This window comes from Agelaius phoeniceus, chromosome 1 (assembly GCF_051311805.1).
Source record: "Agelaius phoeniceus isolate bAgePho1 chromosome 1, bAgePho1.hap1, whole genome shotgun sequence".
In the NCBI taxonomy this organism is placed as follows: Eukaryota; Metazoa; Chordata; class Aves; order Passeriformes; family Icteridae; genus Agelaius; species Agelaius phoeniceus.
In genome coordinates, this window is record NC_135265.1 from 17,874,910 (window position 1) to 17,901,284 (window position 26,375).

Sequence of the window (26,375 nt, forward strand, 5' to 3'; positions counted from 1 at the left end):
GTATTTAAGCCTTGGAAGTCAATGCATAAGGGAGCTTTTACCCTTGCAGACTGAATTATAAGATGCAGCAGTTTGTACTGCAGGATTTAAAACAAGAAATCACTGCTGTGGGGAATTTATTAGTCCTTTATGCTATCTTGTATGGTAGCAGAGTTAATTCCATGTAGTTACTTTTGATTCAAATTCGGTTTTATTTGTTGATTGTTTCTGGCCTTCTCACTACTGCTGAAGTTGTATACATGGTACTTTTATTTTTTGTCCTCCTGACAGGCTTTTAAGAAAAATGCCCTACATTAGTGTGTCTGTGTTTACCTTGCTGGCAGCTTCTTCTGGGGTTTCTTGGTGACAGACCTTTTTTTTTTTTACTTCCTTGCCTGTGTGTGGATGAGGATCTTTTTCCTAATCTGTGTTATCTTGTCCATGCTCTGTCCTTTCTTTCCTCATTCTTCTCACTGGTGCCACTTTCCTGCAGTCTCTGTCCTCCTACTGTGCTGTCCCTTGCTCCACTTGTGCCTTGGCAGCCTTTTCTCCACCTCTTTTGTCCTGTCTGCTGCTGAGTTTAAGGAAGGGACACTGGTCTACATGGCTGTACTTTAAAGGAAGTGCTGCCTGTAGCAAGCTGGAGCAAATCTAACCTGAGAGGCACAGAAGGTGTATTAGACATAGGGCAAGAATGTAAAGCTTTTATCTACTGCGTTTAGGAAGAACACTTCAGAGTAAAGTATTGTTGGTGGATTGTGAAAATGCAGAGCCTGTCATGGTATCATGTACTGTGGAGTACTTGGAGGCCAAGGATGTGGAGTGCAAAACGGTTGTAGACAAAGGGCTGAAATTCAGTAAGGCAGTGCCTCCAAAGTCATCCTGCTGCAGGGTCACTGGCACATGCTGTCCGTCCTTCCATAAAGAGAAGATTAGGGTTTATTTAATTCTACTAATGAGTACTTGATAATTTGTTCCTTCTTTTGTTACATAAGCAAATTAATTTGATATGTAAGATTCATTCTTAAATTGCATCCCAGAGCCATAGACTGTTCGAGTGAACCATTGAAGAACTAGAGAGGCAATTATGAAAATACTTACTGTAATGGCTGTCAGGTAGATGCCATCTGAGTCTATAAGGAACCTTGACATCTCTGGCTCAGCTGAATGAAAATAATGTTTTTAATGACTCTTTTAGCCCTTTGTTTTGCAGACAGCAGCATGAGCTACCTCTAGCTTTCTGCAGAAGGCTGGGCTTTTTACAATGGATCCCTGATACATTTACACAAGAGCTGAGTAACCAAAATTACATTAAATACTACAGGAGCATCTATAAACAAATACCTATTCCAAGAATTCAGTATAGTTGTCAGAAGGCCAGTAATATTAAAATACATTTATCTCCTTCAATGCATGCATTTTGGGAAATTGTATGTTGGATAATTTTTTTGTTTCTGGGGGTGCATGCTGAATCAACACTCTTCATGGGACATGTAAAGCTGTTCTTAAGTGTGTATTACTACACAGCTGTTACATTTTTATGATCTAAATCTTTAAATCAGGTAAATAGTCTTTGATAAAATACATACTTGTTGAATTAAGCTTTGTGGCCACATATTCACATTGTTTGTTTAAATTGAGATGCCCAATTAGTGTTTTAAATAGTAATGTGGTCTGCAAAACATTTACTAAATAACACTGTTCCTTCTTAAGGCCTTCTGAGGTGTTGAAATACTGTTTGCAAGACTGCCATGCCTGAAGGGGAATATATGTGAAGAATGACTTTAGCCTTGGGAAGCTAGGTTTTTTCCCAGTAATTTTTTTATTACCAGTGAAGAAAAGCTTTGGCAAACTGAATCTGTATGGATTGGAGGAGGAATCACCTTCCTCTGTGAATAATCCCTATTAAAGCATCCCTGCTGGTGGCTGTACTGAAGTCTCTGTGAATTTGTTTCCCATGTGTGTATGATTCAGTTAACTAAACAGCTTCCTTAAATACCTCTTTCCCTTGCTTTCCCACCACCACAAAAAAAGAAACCACCAAGCAGCCAAAGCTCAACAACATACAAAAGCAAACCCCACAATCACTACCAGCTTGGATAAAGAGGGTATTCTTAGGACAGCTCCAGTGCAGCTCAGTCCATACCTGTCCATGCAAGCCACTGAAATGCATCTGAAGGTAGTGCCGAAGTGTTCGTGTTCTGCCTGAAGGCTGGTTACAAGTGATGTTCTTCAGGGCCATCTTGTTTAATGTTCATGACCTTGAGAGGAGATAGGATATGCTTATTAAGTTTGGCAACACTAGACTTAGACTCTCTTGGTCTGTATCAGTAAGAAAGAGCACAACCAGAATATTGAGGGAGATCTCCCCCTCTATTTGGTACTTGTTGGGTAAGAGCACTCACCAACATGGTCTGAATTCAGCATTAACACTGCCTTGTGGAGAATGAGAGCCTAAGAGACCTTCCAAGGCTTGCTTCCACCTGAATAATTCTGTGATTCATTTAACTTACATTTGAGATTCTCAAAACGTGCCCCCTTTTGTGTTCCGGTTGTTCCTTTCAAACCTTAATATTTAAGGGACTGTTCAGGAGATGAGATAAACAAACACATGAAATACTATATTAATCATGATAAAATTGTATTGTAGCAGCTTAATAGGTTATACTATGGATCTGTGCTTTTTTTCCCGTGATTTTGTCTGTTTCTTTGAATAGCTGATAAATTGGTTGATACTTAGTTATTCATTCACATAATGGGGATAGTATGTCCTGTTAGTCATGCTTTCATGCCCATGAAATTCTCAGTTTTGAAATCTGGTTCTGCCTTTGAACCCATTCTGTATAAAACTCTTGTCTGTATTGGGTTTTTTTCACCTCACCTGCATTGTGATGCTCTCTACCTTTGTAAGTCCCCAGTCTCCAGCATGGCAATACAAGCCTACTGTGATACACAAATTTCTCTGTGCCTTAGCTAGAGGATCAGTCAGTTGTGGTTGGAGCTGTGTTGTAATACAAGTTTTCAGTGTCTTACCCCCATAAATGTTTTCGTGTTGAAGGGCTCTTCCTTAAACTCATTAGTTGCAACTGTGGACCAGTTGCACTCTTGTGCAAACACAAGTGACAAGTGACATCCCCTCTTGGCCAGAGATGCTCTGTCACTGTGCTGGCCTGGCTCTGATGGCCAGTCTCTTGTGTCACTTCATAGATAATAATGTAGAACAGATTGTGGTTGAAAAGTATAAATAAAGTAGTCCTGGAATAACAGAATCTAACTCCTGGCCTTGTGCAAGACACCCCAAAAATCACACCATGAGCCCAAGAGCATTGTCCAAACCCTTCCTGAACTCAGTCAGGCTTTGTGCTGTGACTACTTCCCTGAGCAGCTGTTCCAGTCCCCAGCAACCCTCTGGGTGAAGAATCTTTTCCAGATATCCCACCTAAACCTTTCCTGACTCAGTTTTGTGCTGTTTCTTTGAGTCTTGTTGCTGGTCACAAGAGTGAAGAAGAGATCAGTGTCTACCCCTCTTCTTGTGAGGATGTTGAAGGCCACAATGAGGTGTCCCCTCAGCCTCCCCTTCTCCAGGCTCAACTGACCAAGCGACCTCAGACAGCTCCCCTCCAGACCCTTTACCATCCTTGTGGCCCTCCTTTGGGTGCTCTCCAACAATTTAATCTCTTTCTTATATTATGGCACCCAAAACTACCCCCAGCACTTGAGGTGAGGCCCCTCCAGTGCAGAGCAGAGCAGAGCAGGACAATCCCTCCCTTGCCCTGCTGGCCATGCTGTGCCTGATGCCCCCCCAGGACAGGGTTGGCCCTCCTGGCTGCCAGGGCACTGCTGGCTCAGGTTCAGCTTGCCATGGACCAGGACCCCCAGGTCCCTTTCCATGGCACTGCTCTCCAGCCTCTCATTGCCCAGTCTCTACACACAACCAGGCTGCTCCATCCCAGGTGCAGAATCTGGCACTTGCCCTTTTGAACTTTATATGGTTACTCAGCCTTCTAACTTGTCAGTGGCCTCCCTGCCCTTGGCAGGAGTTGACAATTTAATATTGTTAGCAAACTTCCATGGTATTACTTTGAGTCCTGTGTCCAGGGGATTAAAATGAAGATGTGGATGAGAACTGGGCTGGGGATGGATCCTTGTGGAACCCCAGCAGTGGCAGGTCACCAGTCTGAGGTCACCCCATTCACTGTAACCCTTTGTGCCCATGATCCAGTTGGTCACCCACTGTGTAACAGGGTTGTCCAGCTGTGAGCTGGATGCTTTCTCCAGAAGGAACCTGTGAAAGACAGTATCAAAAGCTTTGCTGAAGTCCAAAAGGCTTCACCTGCTGGCTTTCTTAGATCAGTGGGTAAGCCTGTTGTGGAAGGAAATCAGGTTTGACAAGCAGGACTTTCCTTCATGAAGCTGTGCTGGCTCCGAACAATGACTGCGTTGTCCTCCAGGTGCTTTTCAGTACCTCCCAGAATAATCTTTTCCATGGAGTCTTTGACCTTTTTGTTGCAAACATTTAAAGAGATGCCAGTAATTTGAGGTAGGAAACTGAAAGAGAATTATATTGTGTGGTTTTTCTTCTGGCTTGTTTGTTCTGTGCACTTCACTGCATTTTGGACACAGTAATTTCATTGATGAGCGAGCTGAACACATCCATTCACATGCTGTGTGAGGAATTTTGGGGTGCAAATATGTCAGTCAAGGAAACTGAACAGGTTAAAAAATATTGCAAGCACTTGAAAGAAACATCAAAATACAAGGAATATACGTAGTTTGGATTTTGTGTCTTACTGAACAGCAGCAGTGACATTTGCTAGTACATTAAATTAATAGGCAGAAACTCCTGTGGTGTATGTCATGATTTACTCCATCATCACTTTATATTACATAAAAGCTTGCTATTAGCTGACCTTCAGCTTCTTCAAGGGCTGAATAGTTAAGCCTCTCCTATACCAATGTCATTTGCGGTTCCTGTAAAGTTTGCCTATTTCTAAAACAACTTTAATTTTGATTCATCTGGGAATTAGATTCATCTGGGAATTAGATTACTATGAAGTAATAATGATTTGAATAATTATTGTTGCTTTCAGGGACTTACAAACTGTTCTTCCTCATCTGAATTCTTGGATTTAAGTGTTGTGGGAAATGCTGTAGTGTTGCCAGACAAGTTTGTGTTCACAGCTCACACAGATCTATTTCAAGTGCTAGCATTTTTATAACTTTGGGGAGTAGAGACTATGATATTTGAGATATGTCTGTTAACATAAATAACTTCAACCTGAGCACTTTCAGTCTGTGTGGTATAACTCAGACAATTGAACAGTGAGTGATTATATTCCTTAGTCAACGTTAGTTTCAGGGAAGCTCAGCAGATTAAAAAAATAGGAAATTGAGCTGTTGTTGGTTTGAAATTGAAGTATAGCTGAGCTTTTTCCTGTGTCCTAGTTGCTGTCATGAAGTCATCTGTAAATGCTTCTAATTTATCATTTTGGATGCAAGTAAAACATGGAAATTTTAAATTGTAGCATCAGGGTTCAGTGTGAATTCTGTTGCTTTTCCTTTTTATTAATGTTTCTAGTTTGCAGCTGGGTTTTTTGGGATATGCTTTTTTAATTTCAAAAGTTACTGTATTTTTCACCCCAGACAATTTAGAGGCATGTTACTGCTAAACTGTCCTGTACTTTGTTTATTGCCTTGTTCTAAATGTACATTGCCAAATTTTGATGGTACAAGTGCTGCCTTAACAGAACTGTTAGTGACTGTTGGAACAGCACAATGCAGCACACGCAGTTGTGTTTGCACAAAGCAAAGAATAAACCTCTGTCTGCGAGTGTTCATTGGTTTCAATAGGCTTTTCAGTAGCTCTGCATATTACAATTCTTAGCACCTAGAGTACATTCATATTCATTATGGCAGTACAGTTCAGCCCCTGCTCGTGATTTTTTTTCTTTTCCATCCCCATCTCTACCAGACAGTGAAGTAGAATGATTTCTTTAGTGCTAGCAATGTGCTCTGGAAGATGTTATGGCTCTTTTCTCAAAAAGATGGAAAATGCATCTTTTGGCTCCTTCCATCTTGTAAGAAACATGTTAAATTGCAGAATATTTAAAGCTTTTTGGAATCTCTCATGATGACCCTTGTGGCTATTGAGACTGAGAGGTGCTGGGCATGTATGGCATGCAGTCGTTTCTATGAACAATTAGTGGAAGAACTGATTGGTATGTAGTAGTTCCATCTTTTAAAGGTCTGAGTACTTGCTTCTTTATTTGAATGTACTGAGGATGGGGGGATTGGTTCTTTGAATGCTAGATAGCTGTTTAAAATGCTTTTTCTGTTTGCTTGTAACTTGGCTGTTTTATTTGAACACTCTTTAAACCAAATGGCTTTTGATAGTCTGCCCCTGTTTTATTGTGGATATCTGTCTCTTGAGTTCAAACTTACTGATAGAATGAGTGTGGGTTTTGCTTATGCATGCCAACAAAAATTCTCTACTTGCAAATAATATTGAGAGATTACCAAATAATTCCTGTTTCTTTTGCACACAGCAAAACTGATTTTTTTTTGCCTTTATCTCTAATGTACAATTATCCCAATGAAATGAAACAAGCTTCTCTTAATGAAAAAAAATAGTACATTTGACAGTGTGAATTAATTGGACCCTTTTGTTTGTTAGAATGACTTCATGTTTAAGATATCTGATATCCCAGTAATGAGAAGTTCAGACAGCTGTTTGATTTGAGCATTTGATTAATGCATTTAATATGTTAATATATGGAATATTACCTTTGTAGATGAACCGACTAGTCCTAGTATTGACCATGATATTGCACACATTCCTGCTTCTGCTGTTATTTCTGCATCTGCTTCTCAAGCACCAGCTATAACAGCTGTTCCTCCCAGTCCTACATCTCCAATCCCTTTAATTCGGCGACAACTTTCACATGATCATGGTGAGCGTTGATTTCATTCTTTTTCTCTTGCAACTTTTTTCCTTTCACACTCTGGAGATCGGGAGTGAAAATTGTAAACTCTTTATTGCTTGAAATAAATTGCAAAAATGTAATTCAAGTTCCTGCGTACTCAAAAATTTCTATTTCTTTGTAGAATCCATCCGGCCTAGTGTCCTGGATAGCCAGCCTGCCACAAAAACTGAGAGATCAAAGTCATATGATGAAGGATTGGATGACTACAGAGAAGAGGGAAAATCGTGAGTTCATGGAAAAATTATTTAATTTGGACATCTGGTTTTTTAAGTGTTTAAAATCTCATTATAACATTTGTTTTTCTTCCAACAGATCCATTAAGCATGTATCTAGTTTAAAGGGGATTAAGGTAGGTAAATATATATATATAGCAACTCCTAAACATTACCCATACTGCTGTGACAAATGATTTGAATTGTACAGGTCTGTTTTATGAAGTGATGTGCTAAACAGACAGGAAGTTTATTGGAATTGCTACTGATCAAATTGCTGATGTATGCATCATATAACTAAACATGGTCTCTTTTTCCCTGGGCCCATCACACGATCCTTGATTTTCATTTTCCTCAGTCTCTGTAAAGAAAGCATATTAAATATGGTGGCCTTTTGTGAGAACTCAGTAATGAGAGTCTAAGATTCGTGGAGTTTCTCCAAGTTTTCTTGGCATGTGTAAGGCATGTGCAAGTTTACACACTATTGTTGTGTGTAAACTTCAGAAATTATGTTTTCCCCATATTCCTGGGGACATTTTTAAAGTGAGAAACATCTTGAACATAGGAACTGCAGGCCAATGTCTATAGAATTACACTGGGGGATTCTTTCTGTGATGTTTTCTCTAGGTCCCAGACAGCCAGAAATCTTCAGAAGACTCTGGTTCCCGGAAAGATTCTTCTTCAGAGGTGTTTGGTGATGCCTCCAAAGAAGGATGGCTCCATTTTCGACAGCTTTTTACAGACAAAGGAAAGGTACCTATCATGTTTGGGTTTTTAACCTAGGACAAATGCCAAGCTGGTGACAAACTAAGATAAGAAACTTCAAGCCTTCCTGTTTAGTTTTTTTTTATTTTTTTGGAGGGGATAGTATCATCAATAAGAACATTAAAATTTTACATCTGTTAGAAATTGACTTCAGTCAATTCCTCAGCTTTGTCTACAGACTGCTTTCCAGACTGTTTTAATTTTATATTTCAAAGTATCTGTTGAAGTAAACTAATTCCTAATGACTAATTTAATAATAGGAATCAGTCCCTTGGTAGGTGTAGTTGCACTTTTTTCCTCTTTCCTAATAATGAAAAAAGTTGTAATTTTTGTGAATGTTGTGGATTTGAGATCAAATTAACCTTCTGCACAAATACAGACTAATGCTTAAGGAAAACTGTGTGTCTGGAATTTCCTTGGTGTGAAAATGCCATTCTGACTTGAAGGCAGTTTAAAAGGCATGGGCAGAGTTCCCTAAATGGGAGACCAGAAATGGTCTCATTCTGTTTCTTACCTGCTGTCACATGTGAACTCACACTCAGTGGGTGCTCTGGGAGGGCAGGTTATGGAGCAATTCACTCCTCTCATGGAGAGCAATTAGGGAATCCCACTTTGTGAAGTCTTCCTGCCAGCCAGGTGGATAACTTTTCTTTGTAAAACTTCTGGAGGTAGTTTTGCATTCCAGAAAGGGGCACTGTAAGAAGTAAGCAATCTGACACCTTGGTTGCTGTTTTTCAGCGAGTTGGTGGGAGCATTCGGCCATGGAAGCAGCTGTATGTTGTTCTTCGAGGTCATTCACTTTATTTGTACAAGGATAAAAAGGAACAAGTGACCCTCTCTGAGGAAGAACAACCTATAAGCATCAATGCCTGCTTGATAGACATCTCATACTGTGAAACCAAGAGGAAAAATGTATTCAGACTCACCACATCAGACCGCGAGTATCTGTTTCAGGCTGAGGACAGAGATAATATGTTAGCGTGGATTAAAGCAATACAAGACAACAGCAACTTAAATGATGAGGTGATTGTATAATATTTAAAGCACAAGTTGTGGTTTTTGCATTTTAATTCAAAATGTGTTGTGTTTTCTTGTAATTAATACTTGAACAGAAGAATTAACTTTTAATTAACCAGTTGACCAAAATGTGAACAGGAACATAAAAGAAAATGAGGTGAAAGGAAGGATACTGAGTAAATTAAGAGTTAAAAAAGTCGATGTAATCATAATCAGAAAAGTTTGAAATAAATTAGTTAATGCTGTTGCTGATTTGACTAAAGATACACTTTATAGTAAACTGATCTGCCAAAAATACCTAAGCTTTTTTAAAAGATAATTGCAGGTTTAGGACCAGTGTGGTCCCTCTTCAGACTTGCATTGCAGAGTGTGTGCAGTAGTACAGTGTGAAGAGTTCCTCAGCAGTTAAAAAATGAAACTTTGAAGAAGCCTGTTTCTCTGATTAAAAGCTGATGTTTCTATGAATTAGGTCAATGCTTATTGCCAGAGGCAAATAGCTGCTACTGTACATAAGGTATCAATATCTGTCCCAATATTGTCCATTGTGTTTTCATTGCAGTGATGAGCAACAGAGGAATATTTTTATGTCTGTGGTCATGTACATCTACTCAGATTCAAAATAATTATCCAAAGTGTTACACAGATAGATAAAAAAGCAGATTTGAATTCATGTCTTTTTCAGCTGTATTTGTAGTAGCAATTAGTTCTCTAAGTACTATGTGTGCACAGGATTAGATTATTTTGGGTAGTAATATGCATTTACTTGCATTTTTTCTGCTTAAACTTACTTTCAGTTTAAGAGGTATTAATTAGATCATACTGCTTTGAAAAAAAAACCCTGTAAATAGCAGTACTTGATTTATAATTACTCACTTTCATTTTCCTTGTGGTTTTTTCAGTGATTTGTCTTTACTGTTCTCAGGAACTGCCTCTTAGGATGTTTGGTTTGGTTGAGGGTTTGGGTTTTTTAAAGTGGACTGAATTGTTGAATTCTATACTTATTTGGTTACCAGAAGACTTAATCATATTCTGGAAGGATTTTTTTTCTATTTTATTAGATTTTAAAGTCTTTCTCAATTTATTTTCTAGGATACTGGTGTTACTAGTAGAGATCTAATTAGTCGAAGGATCAAAGAGTACAGTACAATGATGAGGTGGGTGAATTATATGTTGCCAGTGGTCTTTGTAGAGGTTTTATTTAGCTTCTTTCAGCTGAAGTAGTCTCTCTTGTTCAGTTCTTCAAGCAGCAAAACAGAGCCATCTCCCAAAACACCTCGCCAGAGTCTGAGTATCAGACAGACTCTACTTGGAACTAAAGCAGAGCAGAGGACTCAGAGTCCACATTCTCCTAAGGATGAGACAGAAAGGAAGCTTCTCACTAAAGGTCTGTATGTTTTGTGTATTTCTTTAGTTCCCTTCTGCCCCAGTGTAAGGCCTTCTAGGTGCCCTTCTCAGATATTTTTTAATTCATGAATATACAGATGCAAACCAAGTATTAGCCCAGGGGTTTTAAGCTGCAGCTTTAATCACTCATTTCTGGGAACTACTTAATCTCAGATCCTGAAACTTTTATTTTAGTCCCCTCTCAAGAAGTTTTTGTGGATTTTTTCCTTCAGCTCCATGTAGGGCTAACAGTAGTAAACACAGGTGTTAAGCTTCTTGATAGCAAAATTTTGCCAAGCTTTGGAAATAATATTGTGTGTAATTCATACTTCTGTCTGCTGCTGACTCGGAACTGATAAGGTAAATTTTTCCACTAAAGTGCTTCCAAAGTATAGAACAGATTTTTTTTGTCTTAATTTTTAAAACACAGGAGTGAACTTATATTATTTTTTCCAGAACAAAATTAATGCCTTCTGAGTTCTAAATGTCACTATGTACTCTTTTTTTTTTTTTTTTTTTTTACTTTTTTTTTCCCACATGGTGTGTAGACATATAGTATTTCCACATCAGACTGTTGTTTAAAAAAATGTTGTGTACAAATTCAGGCAACAGGATAAGCAACCACTTTCGATCAACCACTTCGGAGTGATTCAGTCTTGAATTAAAGCTATCAGTGAATTCTGGTTTTTGTTGCCAAAAAACATCCATCTGCAAAGCTTCACATGTAACTAAATTGCACATGTTGGGTAAATCTCAAATCTACTGAAAGAATATCTCCAGAAATAAGAAAGAAGTACTTATTGTGTTAGATGACTTGCAGTGCAAGATAAATGGGAATTGCAATTTGTTACAAGAATTCTATAGGAGACGTAAACAGAGAAACTGAACTTTTAATCTGATTTTTGGATAGAGAATATTTGAAGTGAGTAATGTTTGGAATTACTTAGGAGTGACTAAAATCTGATAATTTCTGAAAGAATGAGTAAGTCTGCAGAAGTGTGAGCATGGCTCTAGAGTCTGATTGGTATTTCATGCAGCAGTGTGATTCCATGGAGACTTAGTGTTGTGATACTAAATGTATATTTAAATTTTTAAAAATTTTAGTAGTTTATATAAATATCAAGTTTAAATTTAGTAGTTTATCTACTTTTAGTCTTAGAATGATGAAATGCCACAGTAGCATCCGGCTCCATGCTTTTCTAAGTCCAGGGTGTGAGTATGTTCAGATTTATCTTATGAACCACAGAAGAGTAACAGAAGTTGTGTTTAAGACAGATTAATGTTTAATGAGTTGTTGCATAAAGCCAGGCTGGTAAAAGCTGAAAATGCAGCAGGTATCACTTGCTCTTTGCAAATCTGTTACCTGTATTTACAGTCAGTTTTGTGGCATAAATGTTCTTATTTTGTTCTTATTTTTCTTCTTTATTTTCTTTTTTTTCTACTATCCTAACAACAAAAAGATGAGACAAGCCCACCAAAAGACAAAGGGACATGGAGGGGCATTCCAAGCATTATGAGGAAGACATTTGAAAAGAAGCCTTCTGCTGTTGGAACATTTGGTGTTAGACTTGATGACTGTCCTCCAGCTCATACCAACAAAGTATGGAAGTAGAATTTTTCTTTTATCAGGAATGTAAAATACCTTTTAAATCACTTTCTTATCTATAGAACTCTTCTTTTTTTTTCAGTATATTCCACTGATTGTTGATATATGCTGCAAACTGGTTGAAGAAAGAGGTCTGGAGTACACAGGTATTTACAGAGTGCCTGGAAATAATGCTGCCATCTCAAGTATGCAAGAAGAGCTCAACAAAGGAATGACTGACATTGATGTTCATGATGATGTAAGTCTTTAATCACATTATTTTCGCATTAAAATCCCCAAAACTTGTGGTTGTGTTGTGATCATAGAAATATAAAGCATGTCTGACCTTTTCTTTTAAACACGTAGAAATGGCGTGACCTGAATGTGATCAGCAGTTTGCTGAAATCCTTCTTCCGAAAGCTTCCAGAGCCCCTCTTCACCAATGGTAGGTTGTTTTCTCTACAGTTTTGTCTCTAGGAATTGCACTTGAACAGTTGTCTTACAACATTCAGATGATTTGAGAGAAAATTTAGGGAAATCATCCCCACTCTGCATTAAATGTTTTCTTTCCTAAAAAGTAGGGAGTCATGGTGATCATCTTAGGAATGAGAGGTGTAAATATAATTTGTGTGATGTGAAGGGATTATGAATATGCAACTAAAAGAGTAAAACTTTCATTTCTACTATTGCACTATTCAGTGAAAGCTGTTTTTTTTTTCCCTACTGTCATTCAAAACATACAGTATAATGGGCTAATTTATTACTTCCAGGGGTCATTCTTTTATGTATGTTATTAGTGTTCAAGGAGTGAGTGGGGCTGGCAGATGGGGGTTTATATACATACATCTATAGATCTAAAAACTCATATAATAATTTCTGTTTTTTTAACAGACAAATATGCAGATTTTATAGATGCCAATAGAAAAGAAGATCCTGTTGAGCGTCTGAAAACACTGAAGAGACTGGTAAACTAAAATCAGTTGTGTTGTAGGTGCACTACAAAATTAGCATTAAATGTTCAGTGCTCTTAATAGTGATTGTTCGTTTCAGATTCATGATTTACCTGAACACCATTATGAGACTCTCAAGTTTCTTTCTGCACACCTGAAGACAGTAGCAGAGAACTCAGAAAAAAACAAGGTATTAGAAAGAAACATATAACATATTTTGGTTTGTCTCATTAGTATTATTATGTATTATGATATATATAATAATATATAATATAATACACCAGTATTATTTTTGTGTAGGATCATTTCCAATTAAGGTGATAATTTATTGTTGTAGATGAAATTAGGGAATGTTGTTATGTGGAGAAAAATTTTGTAATAGGCTAAGTACCTCCTGCAGAATATGCATGTTTAGTGTGAATTAAGTTTATTCAGACTGGTAGTCAGTCTTTTTAACTCCTTGCATCCTAAATTCATCCCAAGTCTAAATATCCTGTAATCCAATCTAGACCCCAGTAAGACTGTGCCTGGGCAGGGCACAGGTGAATAAACATCAGCTTTCTCTGAAGCCTGGCTTCTGGATGCTTGGGAGATTTTTAAGACTAGGACTTGCTATAGTTACTTGAGTAATTAACCTATAGATGCTGTTTCGCTGGTTTTAAGAAGGAAAATTCATAATATAAATGGTGGTAGTTGGTCACTACTGGATCTTTTTCCACCACTAAGTATAACTTTTTGTAATTTCCACAGGGTAGGAAAGAGGTGGTTTGTGTTAAGTGCTCCTGTGCATGCTGTAGTCCATCAGTAAATGCTAATAATAGTGTCCCTTTTTCAGCTCTCAGGGAGGGGTAGCTGAGTGCAAAGCTGTTTATAATATGGGTGTGCTTATGGATGTTTACTTCAGGGCAGATAATGTGGTAGCTTGGCTACCAATGTGCAGGGTACAGGAAAAGATTTGATATAATTGATGGTATATAGAAAAGCCTGTGGCCAAATCATTTAAATCATCTTAAATAATTTAAAAGATCAGTTGAGGTGAATATGGTAGGTTCTGCAAATAATACCTTCCAGTTAAATAGGAAAGAAAAGTATTTGTGTGTTCATTAAAAAAAATTCAACAGATTATAAACTTTAGTGAAATTACAGACAGTATTATAAGGAAATTATAGTAAATGTCATTTTTAAGTGCAATGCCTAAAGGAAGCTTCTCCATCATTTTATGGTTTTGGTGGGCTGTATAAAGGTTGTTAAATACTGTTAATATTGTTGAACATATAAGGCTAGATCAAAGAGGTGTTAGAATTGTGTGACTTGTCAAAAGACACAATTCAAGAGAGCATTAGGGGCTTGTGTCATGTTTGCAGCTTAATTCTGGTAAGCACAAAGTCTTTGCTTCCTGTATATTAGTGGTCTATTCTATACCAGAATAGTAAACTCTTAACTTAAAAGAAGTAAGCAAAAATAGAAGGTAAGTTCTGCTGCTGTTTCTTGAAATTATTTGTCACAGATATAACATTAGTCATATACTTAATTCACTTCTAAAGTAGTGACCTGATCACACAATGCTGAGCCTGTCTCACAATAGATGTCTTGGGTCCATGATGTTTGTTCTGCCACCTCCTCTGAAGTTGCTGCAAATTGAATGGGGTCTTTGTCAGCAGATATAATACAGTATTTGACTACCAGCTTAATTTTGTGTGTGTGTCATATAAATGTTTTCAGGAAAAAAACAGGGAACTATCAATGCCTTTTTACAAAACAAAAAATTCTGAAAACATCAGTGTTTCCAAGCAGCAGTGTTTCTTTAAGGAAAGAAGAAAAGATCCCCCTGAAAGTGTAAAGAATATGTCTGGGTTCTTGAGTTTTCTGTACTTGTGGAACCATTTGCTTGCAGTAGGTTAAGGAAGGCTGGAATTCTGAATTGCAGAAGTGTTGGTTATATTTATTGCAGCTGCATATAGGAGAGTTTTGTTGTAGTGTAATATCCTACCTGAGTCAGTATTGTATTTTTAAAAAACTCTTTCATGTCCTTATTTTAAATGGTTCTCATATATTTTAATAGTGTTGTATTACTATGCTTAGCCCATATTGCTGTATTTTCTCATTATAAATGTATGATGTGGAAATATTTCATTTCTTAGATGGAACCAAGAAACCTGGCAATAGTATTTGGTCCAACACTTGTGAGGACATCTGATGATAACATGACACACATGGTTACCCACATGCCAGACCAATATAAAATTGTAGAAACACTCATCCAAAAAGTAAGTGGATGCATTTCATTATTGAAAAAATAAGATGGTGCACAGATCTACCAGCTTTTTCTCTCATTGGGCCAGTTTGGGTCTGGTATTTATCCATCAAACTCTCACTTTCAGTAAAATTTATGTTTGATTGTGCCACATTTGGGTTTTGAATTTCCTGTGGGGTTTTCACCTTTTTTATTTTAACTTTTAGCATGACTGGTTTTTCACAGAAGATGATGCTGAAGAACCTCTTGTAAGTATTATGGTATAAATACTTGTATTCTAACTGCCTTAGTTTAGAATCTGCTTCTGCTGCCTCTAGAACGCCTGTATATTTTTTACTATGTCACTGTATGGTTTGCTCTTCAGAAGCACCTTTATAGCTTTCCAGTCCTTGTAGTAATGAATTCTATTCTTTTTTTAAAAAGCAAGCCATGCATTTGTTTTAAAAGCATAAAGGAAAATAGGACACGCTTTCCTCGTGTTCTTCAGGTGAATAATGCCATTTTCTAAATGCTGTTGAATCGTAATGAACTATTTGTGAAACGATGATGAAGAGATCTTTGTTTATTAACTGTAGACAGCAGTTCAGGAGGAAAACACTGTAGAATCTCAGCCAGTGCCAAACATAGATCATTTACTCACCAACATTGGAAGAACGGGAGTATCTCCTGGAGACGTATCAGGTAACTCTTGCCTGGACAGTGTTAATCCATAGGCTAGAATAACCTACTCTGTTAACTCAGTGTAACTCTCTCTTCCTATTTTCTTTTACTAATAAAATGTTTTCCTTTTTTCCAAAAGATCATTTAACATTTCTTAAAGACTTGAATTGTTGATAATCATGCATGATAGAATTTGGAAGACTTTTTTTGTCTAACAGGAATTTAATCATGAAAAGATGAGGCTTGCACATAGTATTTTATTTATTCACAGTATCCATGCAATCATCATCGTGAGGTCAAGCAGAGACGCTGCTATAAAGTGGTTTGTTGTGATGGCAGAAAGACTGATCTTCAGTGGTGTTCTAATATTGCTCCTTGCCAACGTTAGGAATGCAAAAATTTGAGTTATATTTTCTTGTCAAGTGATGGACACTTTAGTATGTTGCAGTATGTTTATACTAAAGCTGGTTTCCTTCTGTTTATAAATGCCATCCTCTTTTGTGGCTAAGGATAAGCATTACAGGCTCTTTTTTGGTGACTTTTTCCCTTCCTCCCTTCACTCTACTATTGCACTAACCCAGCATGTTGTATCCCACGAATGTTATCCCTCCGTCTCTAGCTTTTGTTTCAGTTTTCAAAGGGTTGTTCAGCACTTACTGAAACAGTCACTTTGTCCTGATGTTGTAACAGGCGAAGTGGGAGGAGTCTATCACACGGTGATGTCATTAGTGGATTCTGTGATGTCACTGATGGACAACTGGAACTGTAGGAAGAAGGAGGACTGTTGCCCACACTGTAGCTGCCTTGTCTGCAGAAACCCCCGTTTCTTGTAAATGGAAAAAACCCCAAGTTGATCTGTGCTGTAAATTTTCTTTTAAGAGTCTTTTAAACAGATCAATGCTACTTTTTAAAAGTTTTTCTGCTGTTTCTTGTTATCTCTGAAGCAGACCCTGAGGAGAAATAGCATGGTATGGTCTACCAGTCTTTCTAGTCATAAAGCATTAGCCATGTGTCAAAAAGGGGTGTGGCAGGGGGCTCAGCTCTTTCTTCCCAGGGAGAAAGTCCCAAGTTCATGTTTTTTAGTCATTGTGCTAGCCCCTTCCTACCCCCTTTATAATTGTATAATCTTGGGTTTTGCGAGACAGTGAAACTATGGTGTCCATTTTTCATTTCATAAAAGCGCTTCTTGTGGGAAAGTACAAAACTGGTAGCTGCTGACATCTAGACAATTTAAAAATAAAATTTTACCTGTATGTAGTAAGAGGTGGAGAGAGATGTATAATTGGGGATTTACACAGAAAATATGACTTAATTCCTTTAAAACCTCACAAAAAGAGTATGACTACAAGAACCATGATTTGTACCTAGGGAGCCAGCTGTACAAAGACACCCAATTTTGCTTTGTGTGTCCTGAATCTCAGGAGAGTACACAGTGCCATCCTGAAAAGGTCTCTCAGCTGCGGTTTTGCAGGGGCTGTATACTTAAAGCATTGAATAAACATTAGTATTTCTGTTTTTTATTTTGAAGAACAGGGCTCCTTTGCCATTCCTATCATTGAGCTGGTTCTGCCTACAATTCACAGCATCCTTTCATGGCGGTGGCTTTCTGTGGTGCAGCTTGCATCTTTGTGAGCTCTGACTATTCACTCTGTTCTGGTTTTAATTTGCTTCACATCTTGTTCTGTGCTTGTCTTTTTCATAAGTCCAGCATTGTCTGTAACAATAATTAAAAAGTTGTACAGAACTGAGCAGATTTTTTTTAAATTTCTCCACAGATTCAGCTACTAGTGACTCAGCAAAATCTAAGGTAAATAATTTTCTGATATCATAGAGTTACAAGCTTCTGAAATCTGTTAGATGCTTCCCTTATTAAATCACTGATATGCAGGGGTACTACAGAGCTTATGTAGAATTTCTTGAGTAAGTGGTAGTACTGTTTTTTCATAACCTATTTTTGAAGTGTTACAATGGAAAAGGACTCGTGTGCAGTTAGCTGCATCTACCAAAGCAGTCAGCTGCATACAGCAACAGCTTTGTTCCAAGCTGTCACAATTGTGGGCACTTACCTTACCCCCTTTTTGCATCTTATTTAGTAGTGGTAATTGTATATTTAAAAAATGTACTAAATGTATATAGTATGCTCCCTGTTGTTGGCATAGTACTAGCTCACAGAGAGTATTTATGTTTCTCTGTTTCACTGAGAAAAGTATACTTGGAATTCAGGCTGTTCTTCAGGAGGTAATAGCTCCTCCTCTAGAGGGAAGGCAAAGGCTGTGGTTACAGGTTGCTCTGCAGAATCTCCCTCAGAAGTGTTGCTGTGCTGGAGAGGAACACCTCATGAAGCAGGGGAACAAGGCTGGAACGTGGCTGTTTGTTCAATCCCCAGTTCAGTGACAAAGCCCTCATGTGACACATGTGGTTTGTCCCTCGTGTGGACAAGCCTTTGTGTCCTGGGCTGTTGAGGAGTTCTGACAGTGGGTGCCTATAGCATAGGCTGACAGGCAGCACACAGGTGACCTCAGTGAGGCCATGGCACAGCTCTGTGCTGGCCTGCATTCCAGCTGTGGCACTGATGCCCCCTTGGAGCTGGGAACAGGACTCAGAGCATCTTTCTGGTTCATTGTGGAGATGCCAACACAGCTGCTCTGTGAGGATGTTTGGTGTCTCAGGTGTTTCCTCAAAACAGCCCAGTTTCCAGGATACCACATCATACTGCCTGTAGCAGCAAGGCTCTAAGTACGAAAAGTGCATAGCTTTGAAGGGGCCAGGTGGTAATGTTAGAGTATTGAAAACAGTTTTTAATTCATAAAATGGAATAATTTGGCTTGTACTTTTATTGTTTCTGTGCCATTTTAAAAGTAAGTTCCTCTAAAATAAGGAATTTTATTTTTAATTTTCTACACTTAAACTAGTTATGAGTAACATTCATTTTATTGGCAGTAATTAATTTACAAACTCATTCTGAAAGGTGAAAGATGAATGGAAAAATGGAGCAATTAGACTTTTTGAATAGGTAAGACCTTGAAAGGAGGAGGGATTGTGAGGCATCTGTGAAACATTTGCAAGCCAGTCTTGAGGTTTTCTTACTGTAATGGGGTCTGCTTTATTAGTCAGTCAAAAAATAAATAGTAGCATACACAAACCAGTCTTGGCTAAGTGGAAGGGACTCAGATAAAAAGTGGAATGCTCAGGAAGGAAATTGACTTATTGGACAATGTCATTTCAACTACAGAAGGAGCATGTATATGTTTCCTGAATGAAGATGCATTTCCTACTGTGAAGCTTAGGATGTGTTTTTAAAGTGTTTCAGGCTTTTTGACTTTAATTATGCCCTCTCCCTCTTTTTTAACAGGGTTCTTGGGGTTCTGGAAAAGATCAGTATAGCAAGGAACTGCTTGTGTCCTCCATTTTTGCAGCAGCTAGTCGCAAGCGGAAAAAAACTAAAGAGAAACCACAACCAAGTAGCTCAGAGGATGAGTTGGATAATGTGTTTTTCAAGAAGGAGCTTGCAGAACAATCTCGTGGTGACACAGCAAAAGAGAACACAGCTAAAGGGGAATATGAAAGAGAGAGAGAGATAGGGAGAAAACAAAGGATGTTTGTCCTGAAGGAAAAAGAGAACAGCAGTAAAAAAGATGTGAATGTTGTAAAGGATGAAAAGAAGTCATTAAAGAAAGAAAATATCCTGACAGAGGAACCTTCACTGCCTTACGATGAAAAATGTACAAAATCATCAAATATCAACTGTCTGCAAACCGTGCAGAAGAATAGCCCAAAATTGCCTATGTCACAATCTTCTTCCCAGGTTGAGGAGACAGTGTCCGACTCTGGCACTATGCTAAGCACTTCCTCCCAGGTTTCCCAGCACAGATACTCATGCAAAAAAGTAGCCAGCCCTGAAATTAAACACAATGAGTTTTTAGCAGCTGATGTCAGCTCCATCACCTCAGATTACTCAACTACTTCATCTACAATGTATCTGACTGGTTTAGATGCCAGTATGCTGAGCCCTGAGGTGCAGTCAGTGACAGAAAGCAAGGGAGAAGATGCAGATGATGAAAGAAGCGAATTGATCAGCGAAGGGCGTCCCATGGAGACGGACAGTGAAAGCGACTTCCCTGTCTTTGCCACCAGCGCTGCTGCCGAAAGGCTGTCCAAAGGGAAAGTTCCAGAAGCGGTGAAGACCAGTCGGAGGAACTCTGAAGAAAGTGAAGTAAGTTGTACTGAGGGAAGTTCCACACCAAAGTTAGAGAGTCGCAGACTTTTCAGCTCGCACAAACTCATTGAATGTGATACGCTCTCCAGGAGAAAGTCTGCACGGCACAAAACGGACAGTGAGGGGTCAGGGGACGCGAAGAGTGAGAAGGACTTGCCTACTGTGACCAAAATGTTTGACATCATGAAAAAAGGAAGATCTACAAGCAGTTTAGCTACATCAGCCAAAAGTGAGGCTGACAAACAAGAACCTACATGGAGACTTAAGATTACAGACAGGTTAAAGCTGCGACTCAAATCATCTGCTGATGATATGTTTGGAGTTGGGAATCAGAAAGCTAACTCTGCAGAGACTGCAAAGAGAAAGAACATCAGGCGAAGGCACACCCTTGGAGGGCAGAGGGATTTTGCTGAAATAAGTGTCCTGAATGCTTGGAAATCTCAAGAACCAAGTCAAAGCAGAGAGAAAGAATCTGAGCTTTCAGCTGTGACTCGGTTGAAGCCAAAATGTCCAGCCCAGGACCTCTCGATCTCAGACTGGCTTGCACGAGAACGTTTACGCACTAGCACAACTGACCTTAATACGGGTGAAACTGGAAAGCCCAGACTTGAGAACACTAACTTAGCAGAGGTATCAAAGGTAGAACTGCCCTCATCTGCAGAGATGCAGGCAGATGAAGGCAGCTCTTCCAGCAGCTTGACTTTAATTAATAGAACACCACCTTCGGGACCATTTCAGCCACCAGACCAGGTAAATGGTGAAAATTATCAGAACATGAACAAAAACAACTTCAGCCCAGCAGCTGATGCCCATCCTCATAAACTGTCTGGGACCCAAGTGGTTAGATCTCGATTTTACCAGTATCTTTGAAATGGGGAGATATGTCCACTGCAGCAATTCATTAACTTACCCTTACACTTCCCAGTAACTCTGCGTGTGTGTGTGTGTGTGTGTGTGTGTGTACATATATAAATATTTTTTTCCTGTACTGTTGTTGTTATGCAGCCTTCATTTGGGCTGGTTTCATCAATGTGCTCTGTGGAACGTCTTCACAGTGCATTACCACAGCCAGAAGAACACTAAAGTTAAAGTATATATATATATTTTAAGAAAAAGTATATTTGATGGCTGCATACAAATGTTGAACAAAGCATCTGATGCAACATGCTGTGTAGTGTATACATGGTTTTCTGACTGAGAGTTGGCCTGGCATTAGTATGCAGGAAAATTGTTCTTTTGGTTTAGTCACTAACAAGTGCCTCATTATAAATTCATTTGGTTTGTTAGGGTGCCATATTGCTAAATTAGAGAAACTTATTACAAACAAATAAATGCATTTTACTGTTAATGAGTTTCATTACATTTTACAAATGTTAACACAGGTGGCTACAGAGCTTCCATTCCTTAGGCATTCCAGTAAATATTGGAGTTTTATATTTCCAATTTTAATACAGATTTTGAGTTTTATGTGACTTGAATTTCTAATCTTTCTGTAAAATAAGTAACTTAACTGTACATATTACATGTGTATCTTTTCTTCAGATACCAGATTTGATATAAATGTTGTAACATAGGCGTGTAGATAGTGGATACTGGATGGAACTGGTTTCTTTTATTGAGAATATAATTCTGCATGAAGACCTAATGAATCCAAACCTGTATCATGCCTGTGTGCATACCCACTTAAACACTGGAAATAAAATTGTTTTGGTGACTCTTTGTGTGATTTGAATTCTTTCTGATGAACGGTTCTGAAATGTCACATTTAAGTTGCAGTCAGCAACTGCACTTAGGATCACCAAACCTGCAGTTCCTCCTGGATGAAGGGCACCTCTCATTAATCTTTTTTTTGTGGGGCCACACTGTGCAGGTGAGAGACATGCAGTTGGTTAAGTATTTTCATCTTTATACATAATTTGATTCTAAGGTACATAGCAAGTGGGTTTATGTTTAATGTGCAGGTTTTGTGAAGTCAGAATGAACATCAGTATCTGCCAGTTAGAACAATACTGTAGTTTGGGTCTTGGAGTTTTCATAATTTTAACTAAAAAATGTTTTTCTACCCTAAAAACTCATCTGGGTATGAACTCTATCAGTTATATTTTTTCATTGTATGTTCTTCCACACCTACTTGAAAAGAAAGCAGCTGTTCATCACTTTGGGTATCCCTGTGTCTTACACTGTTTATTGCTTGGCAGAGGATTAAGCCTCTATCAATGTGTCCAGTTACTGCAAGGAGAAGGAACTGTGGTACTGGGATGTGCTGGCTGCTGTGCTTCTAGGCAGACCTCATTTCTTTCCTGAGTGACTGTTACTGTGCTTTGATCTGCTGCGGTTTTCATCCTTCTGAGAAATCATAAAAATTGGCTGTGAAGAAAAGTCCCAGATACAACAGCTGACCTCTGTGAAAGTTCTCACCACATAATTGGGTGCATCTAATAGCAGGTCCCATAGAAATGAGCCATGTTCTTGTGGTCTCCATGCAAATTAAAATGTCTTTCCTCCCGGAGCAGATGGGAGGTGGTGCATTAGCAGTGTTCAGGTGTGCTGTGTCAGGAGGAACAGCTGTGTTCTGTAGAGGGCAGAGGAACTGAGCATGGTTTTGGTTTCAGTTGTAACAGTAAAGTCTACCTGAACATCTGACTGGGCTTTCAGAACACAGTGCTGTGACACCTCCAATGCTGTTCATCAGTGAGTACCCATTGTCTTTTACTGGAGCTGTATTTTGTCCCATCATCAGTCTCAGAATCTTGTCAGTGTGTGCTGAGCATCCACAGGAAGTCACAGAGGCCTTTCAGTGAAGGAGTGAACTTAGGGAGGTGCACAGGGGAGCCTGGGGATCTGTACCTTCCTCTGCTTTGACAGCCATTTTGATGGGTTAATTTCCATTTTGTTGTGTGTATAGATAATTGATAATTTTACTCCTGAACCCAGACACGTGGCTGTCAACTTTTGTCTTTGAGAACATAGAACTGTAATTGTATTAAATGAACAAAAATCATCTGAAAAATTAGGAACTTAAAAAACAAACATGCTGCAAAACATGACTTGTATTGGCTGACAGTGCTGCAGGTACCAATTTATTTAACCTGATCAACCTCCATGGTATTCTCTGCTGCTGCACTGGTAGCATGGAACATGTAGGGGAAACCCATGACTTGGGGGGAGAGATGCAGGGAGCATCTACCAGGGGCATCAGGGAGAGGAGGTTACTGAGCTCCCCTGAAGAAAGTAGTGAGTGACTGCATATCTGAGTCTGGAAAAATGCTGTTCTTTCTGCTTCTTGAAGACTGCCAAGATTTGGGTCACCTTAAATGTCAGCCAGTGTGGCAGCTGAGAAAAAGGACATTTTTAGGAGTCATTGCTATGCCCTGATCTTAACAGCAGCTACCTCAGATCCTTATCTGTAGTGCTTTTTTTACTGTGTTGGGGATTTTTCTTTTTCCCCTTCCAGTGGAAGAGAAGGGTGACAAGTCTGATGGACTCAAGAAGGGAAGTGCATGCCTCCAATAGACTGTCCTGAGGTGGGTACTGTCAGTGTTCCTCTGGAAGCTGGATCCTGTGGGATGGGGAGCTCCATGGGCTTGCAGAGCAGCTGAGGAGGGCAGGCATCACTGAGCCCCCTGCCCCAGCTCAGCCACGTGTGGCCAGGGCAGATTGCTCCGGGCTGGAGCTATGGCTGGCTTTGGAATATTGCCACAGATGAAAGCTCCACAACTTCCCTGGGCAAGCTGTGCCAGTGTTTGGTCATGGAGCAAAAAGGGATGTTTTTTTATGTTTAAACAGAATTTCTAAACATTGCTGCTTGTGTCCATTTTTTTGTTTCTGTATTTCATTAGAAGGATTCAAACAGGCTTGGGAAGTACTTCTGGTCTGAGGACTGTTTGCAGCTGTGAAGCTGCAAGTTGTGTAAGTTGTTAGGGGCAGGATAAACTGAGATCTGATGGAGAAATAATAAAATGTGTTGGTAGCAATGGTAGTGTTTGGATTTTTTAAATGGTCCCTAACAGCAATTCCTGCTTCAGTGGTGATCAGTGGTTTAGTCTGAGCTGCCTTTCTGGAGTGTGGTAGCTGGAAGGTGCTGAGTGGCTGCTTTTTAAGATTTTAAAGAGCTTGTCATGATTCCCATTAGCATCGCTCACAGCACTGTTATGTGGAATTAAGACATGGCCACAGCCCAGACAGTTTCATACCTTCTTTTGTGCTGCTGCAGAACTGAAGGAAAACTTTGCTGAGCTGCACATTAAGGGCCTCGGGTTCCTGTGCAGCCTCTGGGAGCCTCTCCACTTTGTTCAGGCAGGACAAAAGAGTTTGAAATGTGGCCTCGTTTACTACAAAAACTGTGGTTTTGTTCCCAAAGCCAGGTCATAACACCATTCACATTTAGATAGTAATTAACCAATTAACTGGGCCAGCCTTTGGAGAGGGGTGTGGTTGTTGACTAGATTGGTTTAAAGCTGGGCTGCAATGCACCCTGAAGTGGTGCAGGTACCTGTGGCTCCCAGTCAGGAGACTGTAAAAAATCTACCTTAACCATCTGCTATTGAATCCATGAGATTTTAAGCCTGCAGGAATGGGTGCCTTTCAGTTGGGATCAGATGGATTTTGGCCCTGCACACTTCGTATGTCCTGCACATCGCTCCCTTTTCCTGCTGTATGCACGCACCCCTTTGGCTCTGCCTTCCCACCTCTGTCCTGCCCAGTGCAGGGGCTCTGTGCTGTGTCACCTTGTGTGGTTTTGCTGCAGTCCCTCCCTGTAGGAGGAACTGGCTGACACAGAGATGATGCTCACTCTGCTATGAAGTTCAGGCTGGCTCTGACCGAGCTCCTTCAGTGAGCAGCTGCTTCACTGCTGGATTTCAGAGGTTTGCAGTGGTACCTGTCCCATAGCCTGACCGAAACTTCAGTGGCAGCCACCTCCACAAAACTGCTCTTCATAACCAGTCTGCAGTGGGAAAGCTGTGTTTTTCACTAGTGTCCAGTTCTGATTTCTTCTGTGTCCAAGGAACTTATTTACAAACTTGATGGTTTTGCTGAGCAACAACCTATGTACAGCTCTTCCCTGCCTGTGTTTGGACAAGCAGGATGGAGAAGGAATAAGCATTGCCTGACTTGTGACACTGGCAGTGCTGCCTGTGCAATGGGTTATGAGCTGGCTGAGCCTGTTGTTTCTGGGGGGTGCTGCACCCCAGCACTGAGCAGGTGCACCAAAATTGCAGGTCACAGTGTAGCTGAGGCCTCAGGTGGGTGTAGAGTTCACTGCCTGATGGCAATTTTCACATCACCACCACCAGCAGTGAGCACAGCACGGCCTTGCTGCCCGTGCACACCAGTGCCTGTGCAGGGTCATTGGTTATTACACAACCATCGTCTGTGCCTAAATTCAGCCAGATACAGAGAAGGTGCTGCTGTAGCCCCTCACCTGCAGAGGCTCTGAGAAGCAGCTGTGGGAGCAGTGCCAGAGCCACGGGGGACCCTGGCTGCCAGAGCCATGGCTCATGGGGACACCTCCCATGCCATTACAGACAAGCAGTTCTTAGTAAGTCACTGTTGTTCATAAGTGTCCGATCCTTGGGAGGTGCCAGACAAACAGGAGCAAATCCTGCTACATCCTTCATTCAGCTCGAGGTTACATTTTGGCTGTGTGAGGGGGGAGCAGGGTACCCAGAGTGGTGCTCTGTTTGTGCTGTCTGTGGCATGGGAGCTGGTAACAAGCTGCAGCATGGGGTCAGGCAGACTCCCTTTGGAGCCAGGGAATCCCGTACTCCATCTGTGAGCAAGCAGAGATCAGAGCAGGCCCTGGAGCCACCAGTCCCCAGAGCTGCTCCACCCTGGCTGGAAGGGAGCTGGATCCACTCCAGAGGGGCCGTGTGGGTGCTCTGAGCCTGCCTCAGGCGTTGCTTTGCTGAGCTGGGCTCAGCTCTGTGCTGGGCAGCGCCTTTGCTGCTGTGCCCGGGGAGGGGATGGCAGCCCCTGACCCTGCTGGAGGCAGCCTGTGCTCTGCCCCTGAGGGATGGCTCAGGGGTTATTCCCACCCTCTGAGGGCACAGCCTTGGAGTGATGCTGCTGGGAAACTTCCCCTTTCACAAGGGGAAATAAAACAGGAATACCTCAAGGTGGAAGGGCTGATACCTCATTCAGTCACTCAAAGGTTTTTCTTTGCTTGCTGGTTTTCTAACTTGGAGTTCCAGCAATAAGTTTTTATTGACAGCAATTTGAAAGACCCCATTTTGAAATTAATAACCATATATGGCCTTAATCTGGAGAAAATCAAGTCAGGTTTTCTCCTAATGGCTTAACACCCTCAGGCAAACAGCTGAGCAGCATATTGAGACCATCTGAAAAGTTACTAGTGACAAAATACAAATATA

General features: G+C 40.0%; 1 protein-coding gene across 4 annotated transcripts in view; it reads left to right on the top strand.

Annotated features, from left to right (window-relative positions):
• The window catches only part of ARHGAP21 (Rho GTPase activating protein 21), a 112,413-nt gene extending 90,695 nt beyond the window's left edge, over positions 1-21,718 (top strand). For all 4 annotated transcript variants that reach the window (XM_054640232.2, XM_077173838.1, XM_077173850.1 and 1 more), the window contains 17 exons: positions 6,771-6,929; positions 7,084-7,186; positions 7,275-7,311; positions 7,802-7,927; positions 8,678-8,962; positions 10,046-10,110; positions 10,192-10,340; positions 11,800-11,939; positions 12,028-12,183; positions 12,291-12,369; positions 12,816-12,889; positions 12,975-13,064; positions 15,016-15,141; positions 15,335-15,376; positions 15,704-15,809; positions 17,564-17,595; positions 19,141-21,718. In XM_054640232.2, the coding sequence (XP_054496207.2) occupies positions 6,771-6,929; positions 7,084-7,186; positions 7,275-7,311; positions 7,802-7,927; positions 8,678-8,962; positions 10,046-10,110; positions 10,192-10,340; positions 11,800-11,939; positions 12,028-12,183; positions 12,291-12,369; positions 12,816-12,889; positions 12,975-13,064; positions 15,016-15,141; positions 15,335-15,376; positions 15,704-15,809; positions 17,564-17,595; positions 19,141-20,874 (3,503 nt within the window). In that variant the 3' untranslated portion in view covers positions 20,875-21,718. The remainder of the gene's footprint in view (positions 1-6,770; positions 6,930-7,083; positions 7,187-7,274; positions 7,312-7,801; positions 7,928-8,677; positions 8,963-10,045; positions 10,111-10,191; positions 10,341-11,799; positions 11,940-12,027; positions 12,184-12,290; positions 12,370-12,815; positions 12,890-12,974; positions 13,065-15,015; positions 15,142-15,334; positions 15,377-15,703; positions 15,810-17,563; positions 17,596-19,140) is intronic.
• Positions 21,719-26,375: the final 4,657 nt, after the last annotated feature.